The following is a 14350-nucleotide window of genomic DNA, read 5'->3' on the forward strand; positions in this document are numbered from 1 at the left end:
GATAATAACAATAAAGCCTTAACCCTTCGATGCATCCTTTATGTACATTCAAATTGATTACACCTATTCAATTATAAAGTACCACAAAATCAACGGTTCAAATCTATTCATGAAAATCTAATAAAAAATTTATCAAAAATCTTGTTCCCCACGTCTGTAAAGACCTGTGAGCAACCACATTGAAAACTTCTCACTTATTATTATTATTTTTTTAATTTTAATTAATTAAGTATTAATGAATTGGCTATCAAGTATAGGATAATATTAGTAGTAGAATATAAATAGTTGAAACACAAAGCAAAAGCCGTATCTATTTCAATTTGTTTAACCAAACAAAACCCACGAGCTTCTTTCAGTTCTGATCAGAAAAAGGAAAACCTCTTTCTTTTTCGGTTCATCTTCAAGAGGTTTTTTCTCTTGCTTTTCTTTCATTTAGTAAATTTTTATACTTTCTGTTTATTAATCAATTAATCGAGCCTTCTAATAAACACACAGGCCCTGAAATTATTTTTCGTCTTTTTTTTTTAATAATATAATTCTATTTTGATTCTTTTTAAATTTATGTTAATAAAAGTTTTTTTTTTTCCCATCTGGGGGTATTTGATTTTGAGAGAGCTTGTTGTATTCTATGTTTTTGATTCTTCAAAAGAATTTTTTTTTTGCGCTATTATTTAGGTTTATAATTAAATAAAAAAAAATTGGGTCTTTATTGTTTATATGCCAGATACTTTAAAATATATAGATTTTTATTTTTGTTCAAACTTTTGTGGGTATACAATATTGACAAAGGTAGTTCAATTTGAAATTAATTTTTGTTAATAATGAATTTGTGTACTATTTTTTAAGTTTAATTTTTTTTTTTTTAATAATAATTTTTAAAGGCAAGGTTTTGATTAAATTCATGTTCTTGTTGTCATTGGTCCTATTATGCATGATTGTTTATGTCTGCAAGAAACTTAGAATACAGATTATGCTGTATCGTGTATAGTTTTGGGTTTGATCAATGCAGTGTTATCATGGCTCTTAGTTGTCTGAGGAGTAATTTTTGGTTTAATGAGTTAGTGAATAGTGAAATTTTTTTCTTAATTTTGGATTTGAGTTTCAGGAGACATGGCAAAGAGTTACTTCAAGCAAGAGCATGATCTTGGTATGTAGTATTATTTGTAGTTTGAAATTTGAGTTAATTTTTGATTGTTAGTTTGTTGTGTATGGAAAGGTGGGTAATGTATTGAACTCATGAATATGTGATTACTTTTGTCTTCAGAGAAGAGACGCGCGGAGGCCGCTAGAATTAGGGAGAAATACCCAGATAGGATTCCGGTGAGCAATAATTGTTACTTTTTAAGCTTAATTATATATTGGCAATTCTGGTTTGTAATGAGAATACTGAATTCATTGTGGTATAACTACACGCATTCTTTTTATTTTGGCCGCCTATTATGAAGTCAAGTTTGGGTTGAACTTGTTTTGTATGAATGTTTCTATCTTTGAAGTTTATCTTGTATTCAGCTTCCTCAGCCTAAATTATGACTATCCTAGGTCATGAATGGGAGCAATGTAAACTGAGAAGCACATCTAGATTTCAAGATTCTTGTACGAATGTGTTTGGGGCGATTAGGTTTACAGACATTTAGGTTGGTGATGTATAAGGCCATGACCAATAACTTCTAGCAAGGAGCACCTGCTTGAGACTACAAATATTTATCGAAGTAGTAGCCAAATGCTCATGTATAATACAGCCTTTTCTGTTCGATTTTGGAATGATTGCTGATTCCTGTGTCAACCATAGATGACCTAATTATTTCTCTTTTGTTTTATATCTGGGTAGAGTCATATTTATGTCTATATTTGTTGATCATCCTTGGCACATATCCTTAATATTTTTCCATTTTTTCCTTTTTTCTAGTGCTTGTGTGAGATCCTTATCAAAGTTCTTTATCTAAACTTCTATTCACATTTATGATCTTTTACAGTGAAGGCCTTTTGCTTTTCTATTGCATGCATTATATATGGTGTCTGACATGTGAGTGAGCTTGGCATGTTAAACAGAGTAGTTATTGAAAAAGCATGATGTTATTTGGGGAAAAAAAGAAGCCAATACTGAATCTTTGTATGAAATTAAAGATCTTTTGGTTTTGTAATATGCTATTTTCAATCTTTATGTATGCTTGATTTTACTTGGAAAGTTTCTATAATGAAATTTAGATCCTAATGTTTAGTTGCAATATATTGGTAGAGAAATCTTGAGGAAGAAAATTTGTGAGATTAAACCCAAAGTGTTGCAAGGTCATAGTCTAGAAATCAAATCATGTAGTACTGATAATTCGGTTGTGTGACTGTCTTCAATCAAGGACGTGGCTTTATTATACTTTTTTCTTTTATTTTTGGAAGATGAATGCTGCACTGACTATTTAATGATTGTAATATGTCGAATCAGCATTCTATCCTTTTGGTATTCTAACCTGAGTTTTCTGAAAACTTGCTTGTATAATTTTAAGGTTATTGTGGAGAGGGCAGAGAGAAGTGATATCCCAAGCATTGATAAGAAAAAGTAAGTTTATTCCTACTATTAGTTTTGGATTCTCTTGTTACATTCCCTGCTTTCTTTTCCTATGTCTATGATCTGGATTTAGTTTAATTAAACCTAGAAAAGTTATATCCATCAGTGTTTCAATCAGAACTTATGTAGAATTGTTCTTAACAGGCATCACTAGGGGAAGATTAGTAACGCATTGTCCTCTACTAATGGCTAGGCCTCTCTCCCTCTTTGGTGTAGATAGTTCATTAGTTTTTTTTTCAGATACAGAGCCATTCAGTTTTGCACTCACACACACACACAAGCAGACATATTTCATAGAACTTGTTTAAGACTGAAAAGAAAAATTATTTATATAAAAAAAAAAAAAAGACTGAAGAAAAATTCATCTAATGTGATCGTCATTGATGATGTGCATCTCATGGTTAAAAGAAACAATTAAAAAGAACAGTATTTTGATGATATAACAATTTACTTTCAACACTGTGGTTGACATGATCACTTGCAAGTAAAATATTCCATCACAAATGCTTTGTGCTTCTTAACACTTCCTAGATTATTAATGATCCTGTGAGAAGCAACGATACTGATACAATTATTATTGAATTTAGTATACCTGCCCTATTCTGTACTATCCTGTAATGGCACTTGGCTGGAGTCATAGGTAAACAGAATTTGGCATTGGTCTTATTAAGTTTATGCATCACATCATTCAGTCCTGATTCTCCCCCTCCCCCACTATCTACCTAAAGAAAAAAAAAAAATCATTCAGTGTAAAGAATCACTCTTTGTTTGTATTTCAACACCAAATTTTCTGTATCATAATAAGGTACAAATGTTACACTCTTAATTTGCTTACCTGGTTTTCACTTCTTACTTTTTGTAAAGGTTCAATAATTACAGGAGTGTAACAGTTTGGAAGACTGCTTCTTTATGTATATTGTAGCCCATTAGTCGGTAAAGCAATAGTAGGACCTTTGGTGTAGAATGCCCTGTTCATGTTATTAAAAAGTCTTTGATACCTTCTTGATATGAGTAGATGATCGTTTAGGAAACATCCCTATCTTATCTTTTTTGGACTTCTTATATTCTTTGAATCTTGGGTTGTAATTTTTAAACAAGTTGCTACTCTCCATGTAGTCCTGGTAGTTCTTTAGCAAAAACTCTTATTATCGATCAAATTTGTTTTTGTAAAGGCCAATTCCAAGTCTCAGTGTTGTTTACTGTGAAATCATGGTCCTTCAGTATATTATACCTACCCTTATGTTTAATATATTGTTGTGGTTGTTTTTTACTCCCCACCATAGACTAATTGATAAAATTGCAGGTACCTTGTTCCAGCTGATCTGACAGTGGGACAATTTGTCTATGTCATCCGCAAAAGGATTAAACTGAGTGCAGAAAAGGCAATATTTATATTTGTGGACAATGTCCTTCCACCAACAGGTAAACCTTGCTGCTAATATGATCATCCAAAAGATACATGCTCTATTTGGGCCTTTTGATTTCAGACAGCTCACTAAATGTGGTTTTGTTTGGTTTCTGCAGGCGCAATCATGTCTGCTATATATGAGGAGAAGAAGGATGAAGATGGGTTTCTCTATGTTACTTACAGCGGCGAAAACACATTTGGGCTTCAGATCCCACTTTAGTCGTTGATTTCATAAAATGTTCTTTCTTTAAAGTTTCACCATATCTAATTTCCGGGGTGCATCTTATTTTCCTCTCTCAGGATGATATCATTATTGTGCCTATATAAGGGTATATATATGTACAGGTTAAAACTAAGAACCAGTTTGAATTTTAAAATTTTCTGCTTCTCGCTTTAAATAATCATGCTCTTTGATCCCTGTTTCGCTTATTAGTAGATTCCAGTCTTAATTATTAATAATAATGATAATATAAAATAAAAAAGAGATTATAATTTTAGATTGTTTAGAGGGGCATTTTTTTTGGCTCAAGTAAACTTTAGTTGATTCTGGAGTAGCGGTAGCGGTAGTGGTAACTACCTCAATGTGTCGGTGGTTGGTTGTTGCTGGTTGTTTTATGCAGGCTTGGCCTAGACCAAACACCAGGTATAGGTTGGAGGCCATAATTATCATAACCAGGCTTAGCATTGAACTATCAAGTGGCTGGTTGCAGAACTACAGAGCTAACTAAGCTGTAGCAAATTTGCCATGTAGTTTTATTCTTTGTGGAAGGTTTGAAACTCTGCAGTCACCAAATATAACTCCGGAGTTAGGAGTTTCTTAAAGCTATGAAGCATCTTAGACTTAGGGTATGTAGAGGGACTTGCTGAAGCTACAAAGCATGCGTTGGGCATGTGATTTGATGTGATGTTACACATTGTGATGGGCATCTCAGACTTGTGGTCTATTTGGATGGCATGGATTTGGATTTGGATTTGGATTTGGATTTGAGGGGGCCCAAATCTAAATATTTTGTTTGGGTAAGTTAAAAGAAATGGATTTGGAATTGGCCCCAAATCCGATCAGAATTTGATAGGTCCCAATCCATGGATTTCAAATATCCTCTAACATGGTGGAATTTGGAAATCTCACGCACGTTTGTTCTCTATTTCTCTCTCGGCTTGTGTGTCTCTGACTCTCTCTTCCTAGACACAACTCACAAGCTCTTCTTCTCTATCTCTTTCTTGCGGCAACTTCAGGTTTGTCTCTCTTAACTCTTATTTTCCTCTTTTACCTCTCTGTTTCTCTGTTTCTACGGAATCTAAATCGACAAAGGCTGTGGTTTTTTCTATCGGTTTCATTTAATTTTTTTGTGGGTTTGTTTGGGTTTCATTTGATTTGTTTGTGGGTTTTGTTTGATTTGTTTGTGCATTTTATTTCATAGTACTTTCAATGATTTGTTTTGGGTTTTGTCTTTATTTTCTATTTGTATTTTTGTTAGTGGGTTTGTAATGCAAATTATTTGTTTGATGAAATGCTTCTATGAACTGTCTATGTGATAAGTAATTGATTTAATTAATATGTGAGGTTAGGTTATGCCTGTAATGCAAGTGTATGGGTTATTTACTCCTGAGTTAGTGGAGGGAGCTATGGATTTGAATTTTGGTGGATTTGGCTCTGAGAGGACTGTAAGAGGGATATTTAAGTGAGGGCAGAAATTGAGGAAATGTCTGCTATATATGAGGAGAAGAAGGATGAAGATGGGTTTCTCTATGTTACTTACAGCGGCGAAAACACATTTGGGCTTCAGATCCCACTTTAGTCGTTGATTTCATAAAATGTTCTTTCTTTAAAGTTTCACCATATCTAATTTCCGGGGTGCATCTTATTTTCCTCTCTCAGGATGATATCATTATTGTGCCTATATAAGGGTATATATATGTACAGGTTAAAACTAAGAACCAGTTTGAATTTTAAAATTTTCTGCTTCTCGCTTTAAATAATCATGCTCTTTGATCCCTGTTTCGCTTATTAGTAGATTCCAGTCTTAATTATTAATAATAATGATAATATAAAATAAAAAAGAGATTATAATTTTAGATTGTTTAGAGGGGCATTTTTTTTGGCTCAAGTAAACTTTAGTTGATTCTGGAGTAGCGGTAGCGGTAGTGGTAACTACCTCAATGTGTCGGTGGTTGGTTGTTGCTGGTTGTTTTATGCAGGCTTGGCCTAGACCAAACACCAGGTATAGGTTGGAGGCCATAATTATCATAACCAGGCTTAGCATTGAACTATCAAGTGGCTGGTTGCAGAACTACAGAGCTAACTAAGCTGTAGCAAATTTGCCATGTAGTTTTATTCTTTGTGGAAGGTTTGAAACTCTGCAGTCACCAAATATAACTCCGGAGTTAGGAGTTTCTTAAAGCTATGAAGCATCTTAGACTTAGGGTATGTAGAGGGACTTGCTGAAGCTACAAAGCATGCGTTGGGCATGTGATTTGATGTGATGTTACACATTGTGATGGGCATCTCAGACTTGTGGTCTATTTGGATGGCATGGATTTGGATTTGGATTTGGATTTGGATTTGAGGGGGCCCAAATCTAAATATTTTGTTTGGGTAAGTTAAAAGAAATGGATTTGGAATTGGCCCCAAATCCGATCAGAATTTGATAGGTCCCAATCCATGGATTTCAAATATCCTCTAACATGGTGGAATTTGGAAATCTCACGCACGTTTGTTCTCTATTTCTCTCTCGGCTTGTGTGTCTCTGACTCTCTCTTCCTAGACACAACTCACAAGCTCTTCTTCTCTATCTCTTTCTTGCGGCAACTTCAGGTTTGTCTCTCTTAACTCTTATTTTCCTCTTTTACCTCTCTGTTTCTCTGTTTCTACGGAATCTAAATCGACAAAGGCTGTGGTTTTTTCTATCGGTTTCATTTAATTTTTTTGTGGGTTTGTTTGGGTTTCATTTGATTTGTTTGTGGGTTTTGTTTGATTTGTTTGTGCATTTTATTTCATAGTACTTTCAATGATTTGTTTTGGGTTTTGTCTTTATTTTCTATTTGTATTTTTGTTAGTGGGTTTGTAATGCAAATTATTTGTTTGATGAAATGCTTCTATGAACTGTCTATGTGATAAGTAATTGATTTAATTAATATGTGAGGTTAGGTTATGCCTGTAATGCAAGTGTATGGGTTATTTACTCCTGAGTTAGTGGAGGGAGCTATGGATTTGAATTTTGGTGGATTTGGCTCTGAGAGGACTGTAAGAGGGATATTTAAGTGAGGGCAGAAATTGAGGAAAAACGAGCAATCTGGGGATCCGATGGTATAGAGTAACACCTGTTTGCTCTAAACATTGTGTTGAACAGACTCTTTTCGTTGCTTGTTATTCTTGCAAATTGTTAGTGTGTACCAGCAGTTTGGTTCCCTAGGAAAATGAGGGAAAGACAAGGTTGTATACTTGTGTGTGTGTGTATATATATATATATATATTCTAAATCGACTAAGTCAAATATTTTGATATGGGCTTGTGTAGAGAATAAAGACATAGTAGCTCAACCCTTTCAAAGCTGCTGCTGTGAATAAGGCGTTTTAAGCCCACGCAAGTGCATTCGACTGCAACCATGGCTGAAAATGGCAGAACATCCTTGTACCAATAGCTCCATGCCATCCTCTCTCTCTTTCTCTCGCAATGATTCTGTTGTATCTTTGTAGCAAATAGAATTCCTTTGTTTTCTTATTAATGAATGGAATAAAAAATATCTCTCAGTTGTTGAGTAGCTAGAAAGTGAAAACCCAGAACAATCACATATGACATTATTCAAATTAGAGTTATAAAAGAGCATATACTTTGGTATAAAGCCTAGATGAAAGTCCTGCTTTTCTCTCTCTTAATCCTAGCATTGCTTTTTGAAACTTTGGAGTTAAAATTCAGCAGCTGTGGCATATTATACCAAAAAATAAACCTATTTGTAGGCTTGAGCATTTGAATTTGACAGCAGAAAAAGTCTAGTGCAGTAAGGCAGCAATTGTTGTCCACTTCATCTCTTCACTACGGACACAACTTTATCAACTTTTAATTTTTAAAATTTTAGGTACCATAATATTAAAAGATGAGTTCATGTAGGACTAAGGAATATATAGAGTCTACACTCTACAAGCTTAAAAGAGCAATTACATTAACCTTCTTAAATATTAGATGCAAGTGTGAGCAATTCTTAGGTACTCTTAGAGCACGGAGAATGATGCTCTCTCCTCTCACATTCATGGTGGGATCTATTCATTAAATTTATGGTGAGATCCATCATGAATGTGAGAGGAGAGCACCATTTTACTATACTCTGAAACTACCTAAGAATTTTTCATGCAAGTGTAACTGCGAATTCAACTTTTAACATGGCTGAGATCTGGCAGGTTCATAACACATTTTGACAAGTACCAATTTGAAGGTGAATAAGCTTGTATCATCATGGACAACAAGTTTCTTTTTACTTTGTAATTTCTACAATTTTAGCGAAAATATACATGTTCTTGGATTTATTTTGATAATCTCAAACATAATATTTATTTTGATACTGATTGTTTAGATTTATTTTTAGACTTAAAAGTTTTAAAATACATTTTATATGAATAGATGAAAATGGTCCAATTAACGTATTAAATTCTATAAAATGCTAGGTTCTTTTGTAATACATGTATTGCTTATAAAATATTAACTAACAATATATTTTATATTTGCATTTACAAAAAGAATTTGTCCAAAATTAAAATTGTTAAAATCGATTATGTACAAGAAATATTAAGTGGATTAACGATATTACCTGTGGGGCCCATGGGCCTGGTGGCCTCGGCCCATCATGTAGCAGGCCCGAAGCCCAGGCCGAGGAGCACAGGCTATTCAGGGCCAAGGTGAGGGAAAGCCTTTTTTCCCAATCCACACCGAGGACCACCTTATCCTCGGCCTGACGAGGGGGATTTTGGGGAGAGACTAACCCCAAAGTAAGCTGTCATTCTCACATTTAATGCATTCAACTAACTCCCCCTGGCCGCATTAATGGGGAGGTAACCCCTTGGCAGGATAACGTTGATCAGAGTGAACCACTTGAGTACCGATAAGGCCTTTGATGGGACGGACGGCCAGAAAAAAAGGCAAATAGGTGATCAATAGATGGAAGGAGGGGATAGGAAGATGAAAACTATAAAAGAAAAGCTAGTAAAGTAAGAAGGGGGGGGGGGGAAAAAGGAGAAAAAAGAGGAAAAAGGGAGAGAATAATCAAGCCTCCTCGGCCACAGGCCGAGGAGCATTCCCCCATTTATAAAGAAACCCTTAGCATTTTTTTAGAGAAAAAGTTCAGGCATGGTGATCGACGGCCAGCATCTAAACCTCTTAACCCACTCTCTATAAATTTATTGTTTGGGCTTATTGGGCTGAAACCCATCACTCAGGGTCAATCCAAATTGAGTCCCTACAATTGGCGCCGTCTGTGGGAAGGATTAGGGTGCTGGCCGGCGCACCAGATAAGTGTTCTAAGTTCTAAGTATTCGTTTTACAGTAGGTTGAAAAACATAAGTGTTCTAAGTTCTAAGTATTCGTTTTACAGTAGGTTGAAAAACATAAGTGTTCTAAGTTCTAAGTATTCGTTTTAGAGTAAGTTAAAAAAAAAAAAAAAGAAAAAAAAAAAGAGAAGGTATATGAAAGATTTGGCAGTAAAAAAAAAGAGAAGGGGAAAACAAAATAAACAAAGAAAAATCTTGATATTATTATTTCATGTATAGAAAAATTACATATTACAATCAGAGGCTCAGGTAGGCCTGTTCTACAAGCAAATTTACGAGCTAATAGCCACCTGCTAGTCCTACAATCAGAGGCCCAGGTGGAGCCGCCCTAAGGAGAAGCTAGCCGGAGGGAAGTGTCAACTCGTGCTTTTATTTGGCACCAAAAGAATGGGAGAGCTTGACACACGGTGGAGGAGGTGAAGGACAGTCATGCTCTCAGGCCCCCAACCACTCCCTCCTCGGCTAGGCGGAGCTGGAACAAAGAGAGGAGCAGATGCAGGGGCTTCGGGATACCCTCCCCCATGATGTTCCCTCGATTCTCTCCTTTCCTCTCAAGTGTTGGCCGTTGGAGACGGCAACACTCGAGCACCGCCCATGAGGTGAATTCGCACGTCTTCCTCGTCGGGGGTGTGCTCCGGGGAAAGACATTAGGTTCTCTAACAACATCCCTCTGGGATACCTCGAAGGGCACCATCAGGGTTACGCTTAGACTCTGCCGCACCGAAAGCCCAGTGGGGGCTGCGGCCATACCGGTTTTTGTCAGTCCCGGGAACAATTCCGGTGGGGTTGTTAAAAGGGCATGGGAAGTTGGAAGAAAGTGTTTTGTTTTGTCTGTGTTGAAAGGTTCATGGGTTGTGGAGGAACCATTTCCTTACTTTATATAGGGGATGGGGGTTTGGTGAGAATTAATTCATGCAGAGTTCGAAAAGAGTATTATCAGCAGGGTCAGTAATGAAGTCGCCAATTTCCAAGGAGGCCAAGGACGGTTGGACCCGTGTCAATTTACGAGGACATTAATGAAGGTGCGTTTCGCGCACCGGAGCGTCAAGCACAGAACACGAACAGACAAAGGGCATTTCATAAATGAAAAGATGGGGCCTCGAGTTGGAGGCGAGATCAATGCCACGTGTAAAGATCATAATCTGACGCAAAGAGGGATCATCTCCAATAAAGCAGTCTGAGGACAAACTCATACTTATACAAAAATTGAAGTGGTAGACAGAACCAAGGTATTGCATGGTCCTCGGACCCAAACCTATGGTAAAACTATACACACCATTATACTTCATACTTATGGAAAAATTGAAGTGGTAGACAGAGCCAAGGTATTGCATGGTCCTTGGACCCAAACCTATGGTAAAACTACACACACCATTATACTTCATACTTACGGAAAAATTGAAGTGGTAGACAGAACCAAGGTATTGCATGGTCCTCGGACCCAAGCCTATGGTAAAACTACACACACCATTATATCTAATACTTATAGAAAAGTTGAAGTGGTAGACAGAACCAAGGTATTGCATGGTCCTCGGACCCAAGCCTATGGTAAAACTACATACACCATTATATCTAATACTTATAGAAAAGTTAAAGTGGTAGACAGAGCCAAGGTATTGCATGATCCTCGGACCTAAACCTATGGTAAAACTACACACACCATTATACTTCATACTTATGGAAAAATTGAAGTGGTAGACAGAGCCAAGGTATTGCATGGTCCTCGGACCCAAACCTATGGTAAAACTACACACACCATTATATCTCATACTTACAAAAATTGAAGTGGTAGACAGAGCCAAGGTATTGCATGGTCCTCAGACCCAAACCTATGGTAAAACTACACACACCATTATATCTCATACTTACAAAAATTGAAGTGGTAGACAGAGCCAAGGTATTGCATGGTCCTCGGACCCAAACCTATGGTAAAACTACACAAAGTTGATTCTGGAGTAGCGGTAGCGGTAGTGGTAACTACCTCAATGTGTCGGTGGTTGGTTGTTGCTGGTTGTTTTATGCAGGCTTGGCCTAGACCAAACACCAGGTATAGGTTGGAGGCCATAATTATCATAACCAGGCCTAGCATTGAACTATCAAGTGGCTGGTTGCAGAACTACAGAGCTAACTAAGCTGTAGCAAATTTGCCATGTAGTTATATTCTTTGTGGAAGGTTTGAAACTCTGCAGTCACCAAATATAACTCAGGAGTTAGGAGTTTCTAAAAGCTATGAAGCATCTTAGACTTAGGGTATGTAGAGGGACTTGTTGAAGCTACAAAGCATGCGTTGGGCATGTGATTTGATGTGATGTTACACATTGTGATGGGCATCTCAGACTTGTGGTCTATTTGGATGGCATGGATTTGGATTTGGATTTGGATTTGAGGGGGCCCAAATCTAAATTTTTTGTTTGGGTAAGTTAAAAGAAATGGATTTGGAATTGGCCCCAAATCCAATCAGAATTTGATAGGTCCCAATCCATGGATTTCAAATATCCTCTAACATGGTGGAATTTGGAATTCTCACGCACGTTTGTTCTCTATTTCTCTCTCGGCTTGTGTGTCTCTGACTCTCTCTTCCTAGACACAACTCACAAGCTCTTCTTCTCTATCTCTTTCTTGCGGCAACTTCAGGTTTGTCTCTCTTTACTCTTATTTTCCTCTTTTACCTCTCTGTTTCTCTGTTTCTACGGAATCTAAATCGACAAAGGCTGTGGTTTTTTCTATCGGTTTCATTTAATTTTTTTGTGGGTCTGTTTGGGTTTCATTTGATTTGTTTGTGGGTTTTGTTTGATTTGTTTGTGCATTTTATTTCATAGTACTTTCAATGATTTGTTTTGGGTTTTGTCTTTATTTTCTATTTGTATTTTTGTTAGTGGGTTTGTAATGCAAATTATTTGTTTGATGAAATGCTTCTATGAACTGTCTATGTGATAAGTAATTGATTTAATTAATATGTGAGGTTAGGTTATGCCTGTAATGCAAGTGTATGGGTTATTTACTCCTGAGTTAGTGGAGGGAGCTATGGATTTGAATTTTGGTGGATTTGGCTCTGAGAGGACTGTAAGAGGGATATTTAAGTGAGGGCAGAAATTGAGGAAAAACGAGCAATCTGGGGATCCGATGGTATAGAGTAACACCTGTTTGCTCTAAACATTGTGTTGAACAGACTCTTTTCGTTGCTTGTTATTCTTGCAAATTGTTAGTGTGTACCAGCAGTTTGGTTCCCTAGGAAAATGAGGGAAAGACAAGGTTGTATACTTGTGTGTGTGTATATATATATATATATATTATAAATCGACTAAGTCAAATATTTTGATATGGGCTTGTGTAGAGAATAAAGACATAGTAGCTCAACCCTTTCAAAGCTGCTGCTGTGAATAAGGCGTTTTAAGCCCGCGCAAGTGCATTCGACTTCAACCATGGCTGAAAATGGCAGAACATCCTTGTACCAATAGCTCCATGCCATCCTCTCTCTCTCTCTCTCGCAATGATTCTGTTGTATCTTTGTAGCAAATAGAATTCCTTTGTTTTCTTATTAATGAATGGAATAAAAAATATCTCTCAGTTGTTGAGTAGCTAGAAAGTGAAAACCCAGAACAATCACATATGACATTATTCAAATTAGAGTTATAAAAGAGCATATACTTTGGTATAAAGCCTAGATGAAAGTCCTACTTTTCTCTCTCTTAATCCTAGCATTGCTTTTTGAAACTTTGGAGTTAAAATTCAGCAGCTGTGGCATATTATACCAAAAAATAAACCTATTTGTAGGCTTGAGCATTTGAATTTGACAGCAGAAAAAGTCTGAGTGCGGTAAGGCAGCAATTGTTGTCCACTTCATCTCTTCACTACAGACACAACTTTATCAACTTTTAATTTTTAAAATTTTAGGTGCCATAATATTAAAAGATGAGTTCATGTAGGACTAAGGAATATATAGTCTACACTCTACAAGCTTAAAAGAGCAATTACATTAACCTTCTTAAATATTAGATGCAAGTGCGAGCAATTCTTAGGTACTCTTAGAGCACGGAGAATGATGCTCTCTCCTCTCACATTCATAGTGGGGTCTATTCATTAAATTTATGGTGGGGTTCATCATGAATGTGAGAGGAGAGCATCATTTTACTATACTCTGAGACTACCTAAGAATTTTTCATGCAAGTGTAACTGGGAATTCAACTTTTAACATGGCTGAGATCTGGCAGGCTCATAACACATTTTGACAAGTACCAATTTGAAGGTGAATAAGCTTGTATCATCATGGACAGCAAGTTTCTTTTTACTTTGTAATTTCTACAATTTTAGCGAAAATATACATGTTCTTGGATTTATTTTGATAATCTCAAACATAATATTTATTTTGATACTGATTGTTTAGATTTATTTTTAGACTTAAAAGTTTTAAAATACATTTTATATGAATAGATGAAAATGGTCCAATTAACGTATTAAATTCTATAAAATGCTAGGTTCTTTTTGCAATACATGTATTGCTTATAAAATATTAACTAACAATATATTTTATATTTGCATTTACAAAAAGAATTTGTCCAAAATTAAAATTGTTAAAATTGATTATGTACAAGAAATATTAAGTGGATTAACGATATTACCAATTGAAAAGAAAATTTTAGTAGAACTTGAAAACAAAAACATAATTAGTAGTAATCTTAAATCTCAATAAAACAAGTAAAATGGATTTTTAAATAAAAAAATAAAAACATAAATATTATTCAATATTTAAAAATAAGAGATGGCTCACTGTAAATTGTCCCCTTATCTCCAAAAATGTGTTTGAGATATTTAATAGAAACGCCACAATTTAGAATTTAATAGTT

At 35.7% G+C, this 14350-nt stretch overlaps 1 protein-coding gene and 2 long non-coding RNA genes across 4 annotated transcripts; all 3 read left to right on the forward strand.

Moving 5' to 3' along the window:
- The first annotated feature begins 274 nt into the window (after nucleotides 1-274).
- Nucleotides 275-4369, forward strand: LOC111988131 (autophagy-related protein 8f). 2 transcript variants are annotated; one of them, XM_024019900.2, is made up of 6 exons: nucleotides 275-407; nucleotides 1106-1147; nucleotides 1265-1320; nucleotides 2499-2551; nucleotides 3864-3982; nucleotides 4085-4369. In XM_024019900.2, exons 2-6 carry the CDS (start codon nucleotides 1111-1113, stop codon nucleotides 4186-4188), a joined length of 369 nt encoding a protein of 122 aa, XP_023875668.1. In that variant the 5' UTR covers nucleotides 275-407; nucleotides 1106-1110; the 3' UTR covers nucleotides 4189-4369. The 2 variants fall into 2 exon arrangements, with proteins under 2 accessions (XP_023875668.1, XP_065625401.1); XM_065769329.1 differs by having other exon boundaries at nucleotides 280-407; nucleotides 1100-1147.
- Nucleotides 4370-5671: 1302 nt separating this feature from the next.
- LOC136065750 (uncharacterized) lies at nucleotides 5672-7729 on the forward strand. Its single transcript, XR_010627343.1, has 2 exons — nucleotides 5672-6783; nucleotides 7486-7729. It is a non-coding gene; the product is annotated as an uncharacterized LOC136065750 (long non-coding RNA).
- A 3725-nt stretch (nucleotides 7730-11454) lies between these two features.
- Nucleotides 11455-13084, forward strand: LOC136065752 (uncharacterized). Its single transcript, XR_010627344.1, has 2 exons — nucleotides 11455-12140; nucleotides 12841-13084. It is a non-coding gene; the product is annotated as an uncharacterized LOC136065752 (long non-coding RNA).
- The last annotated feature ends 1266 nt before the right edge of the window (nucleotides 13085-14350 follow it).

The sequence above is a fragment of the Quercus suber genome, unplaced genomic scaffold (assembly GCF_002906115.3).
Source record: "Quercus suber isolate HL8 unplaced genomic scaffold, Cork oak 2.0 scaffold_28, whole genome shotgun sequence".
Taxonomy (NCBI): Eukaryota; Viridiplantae; Streptophyta; class Magnoliopsida; order Fagales; family Fagaceae; genus Quercus; species Quercus suber.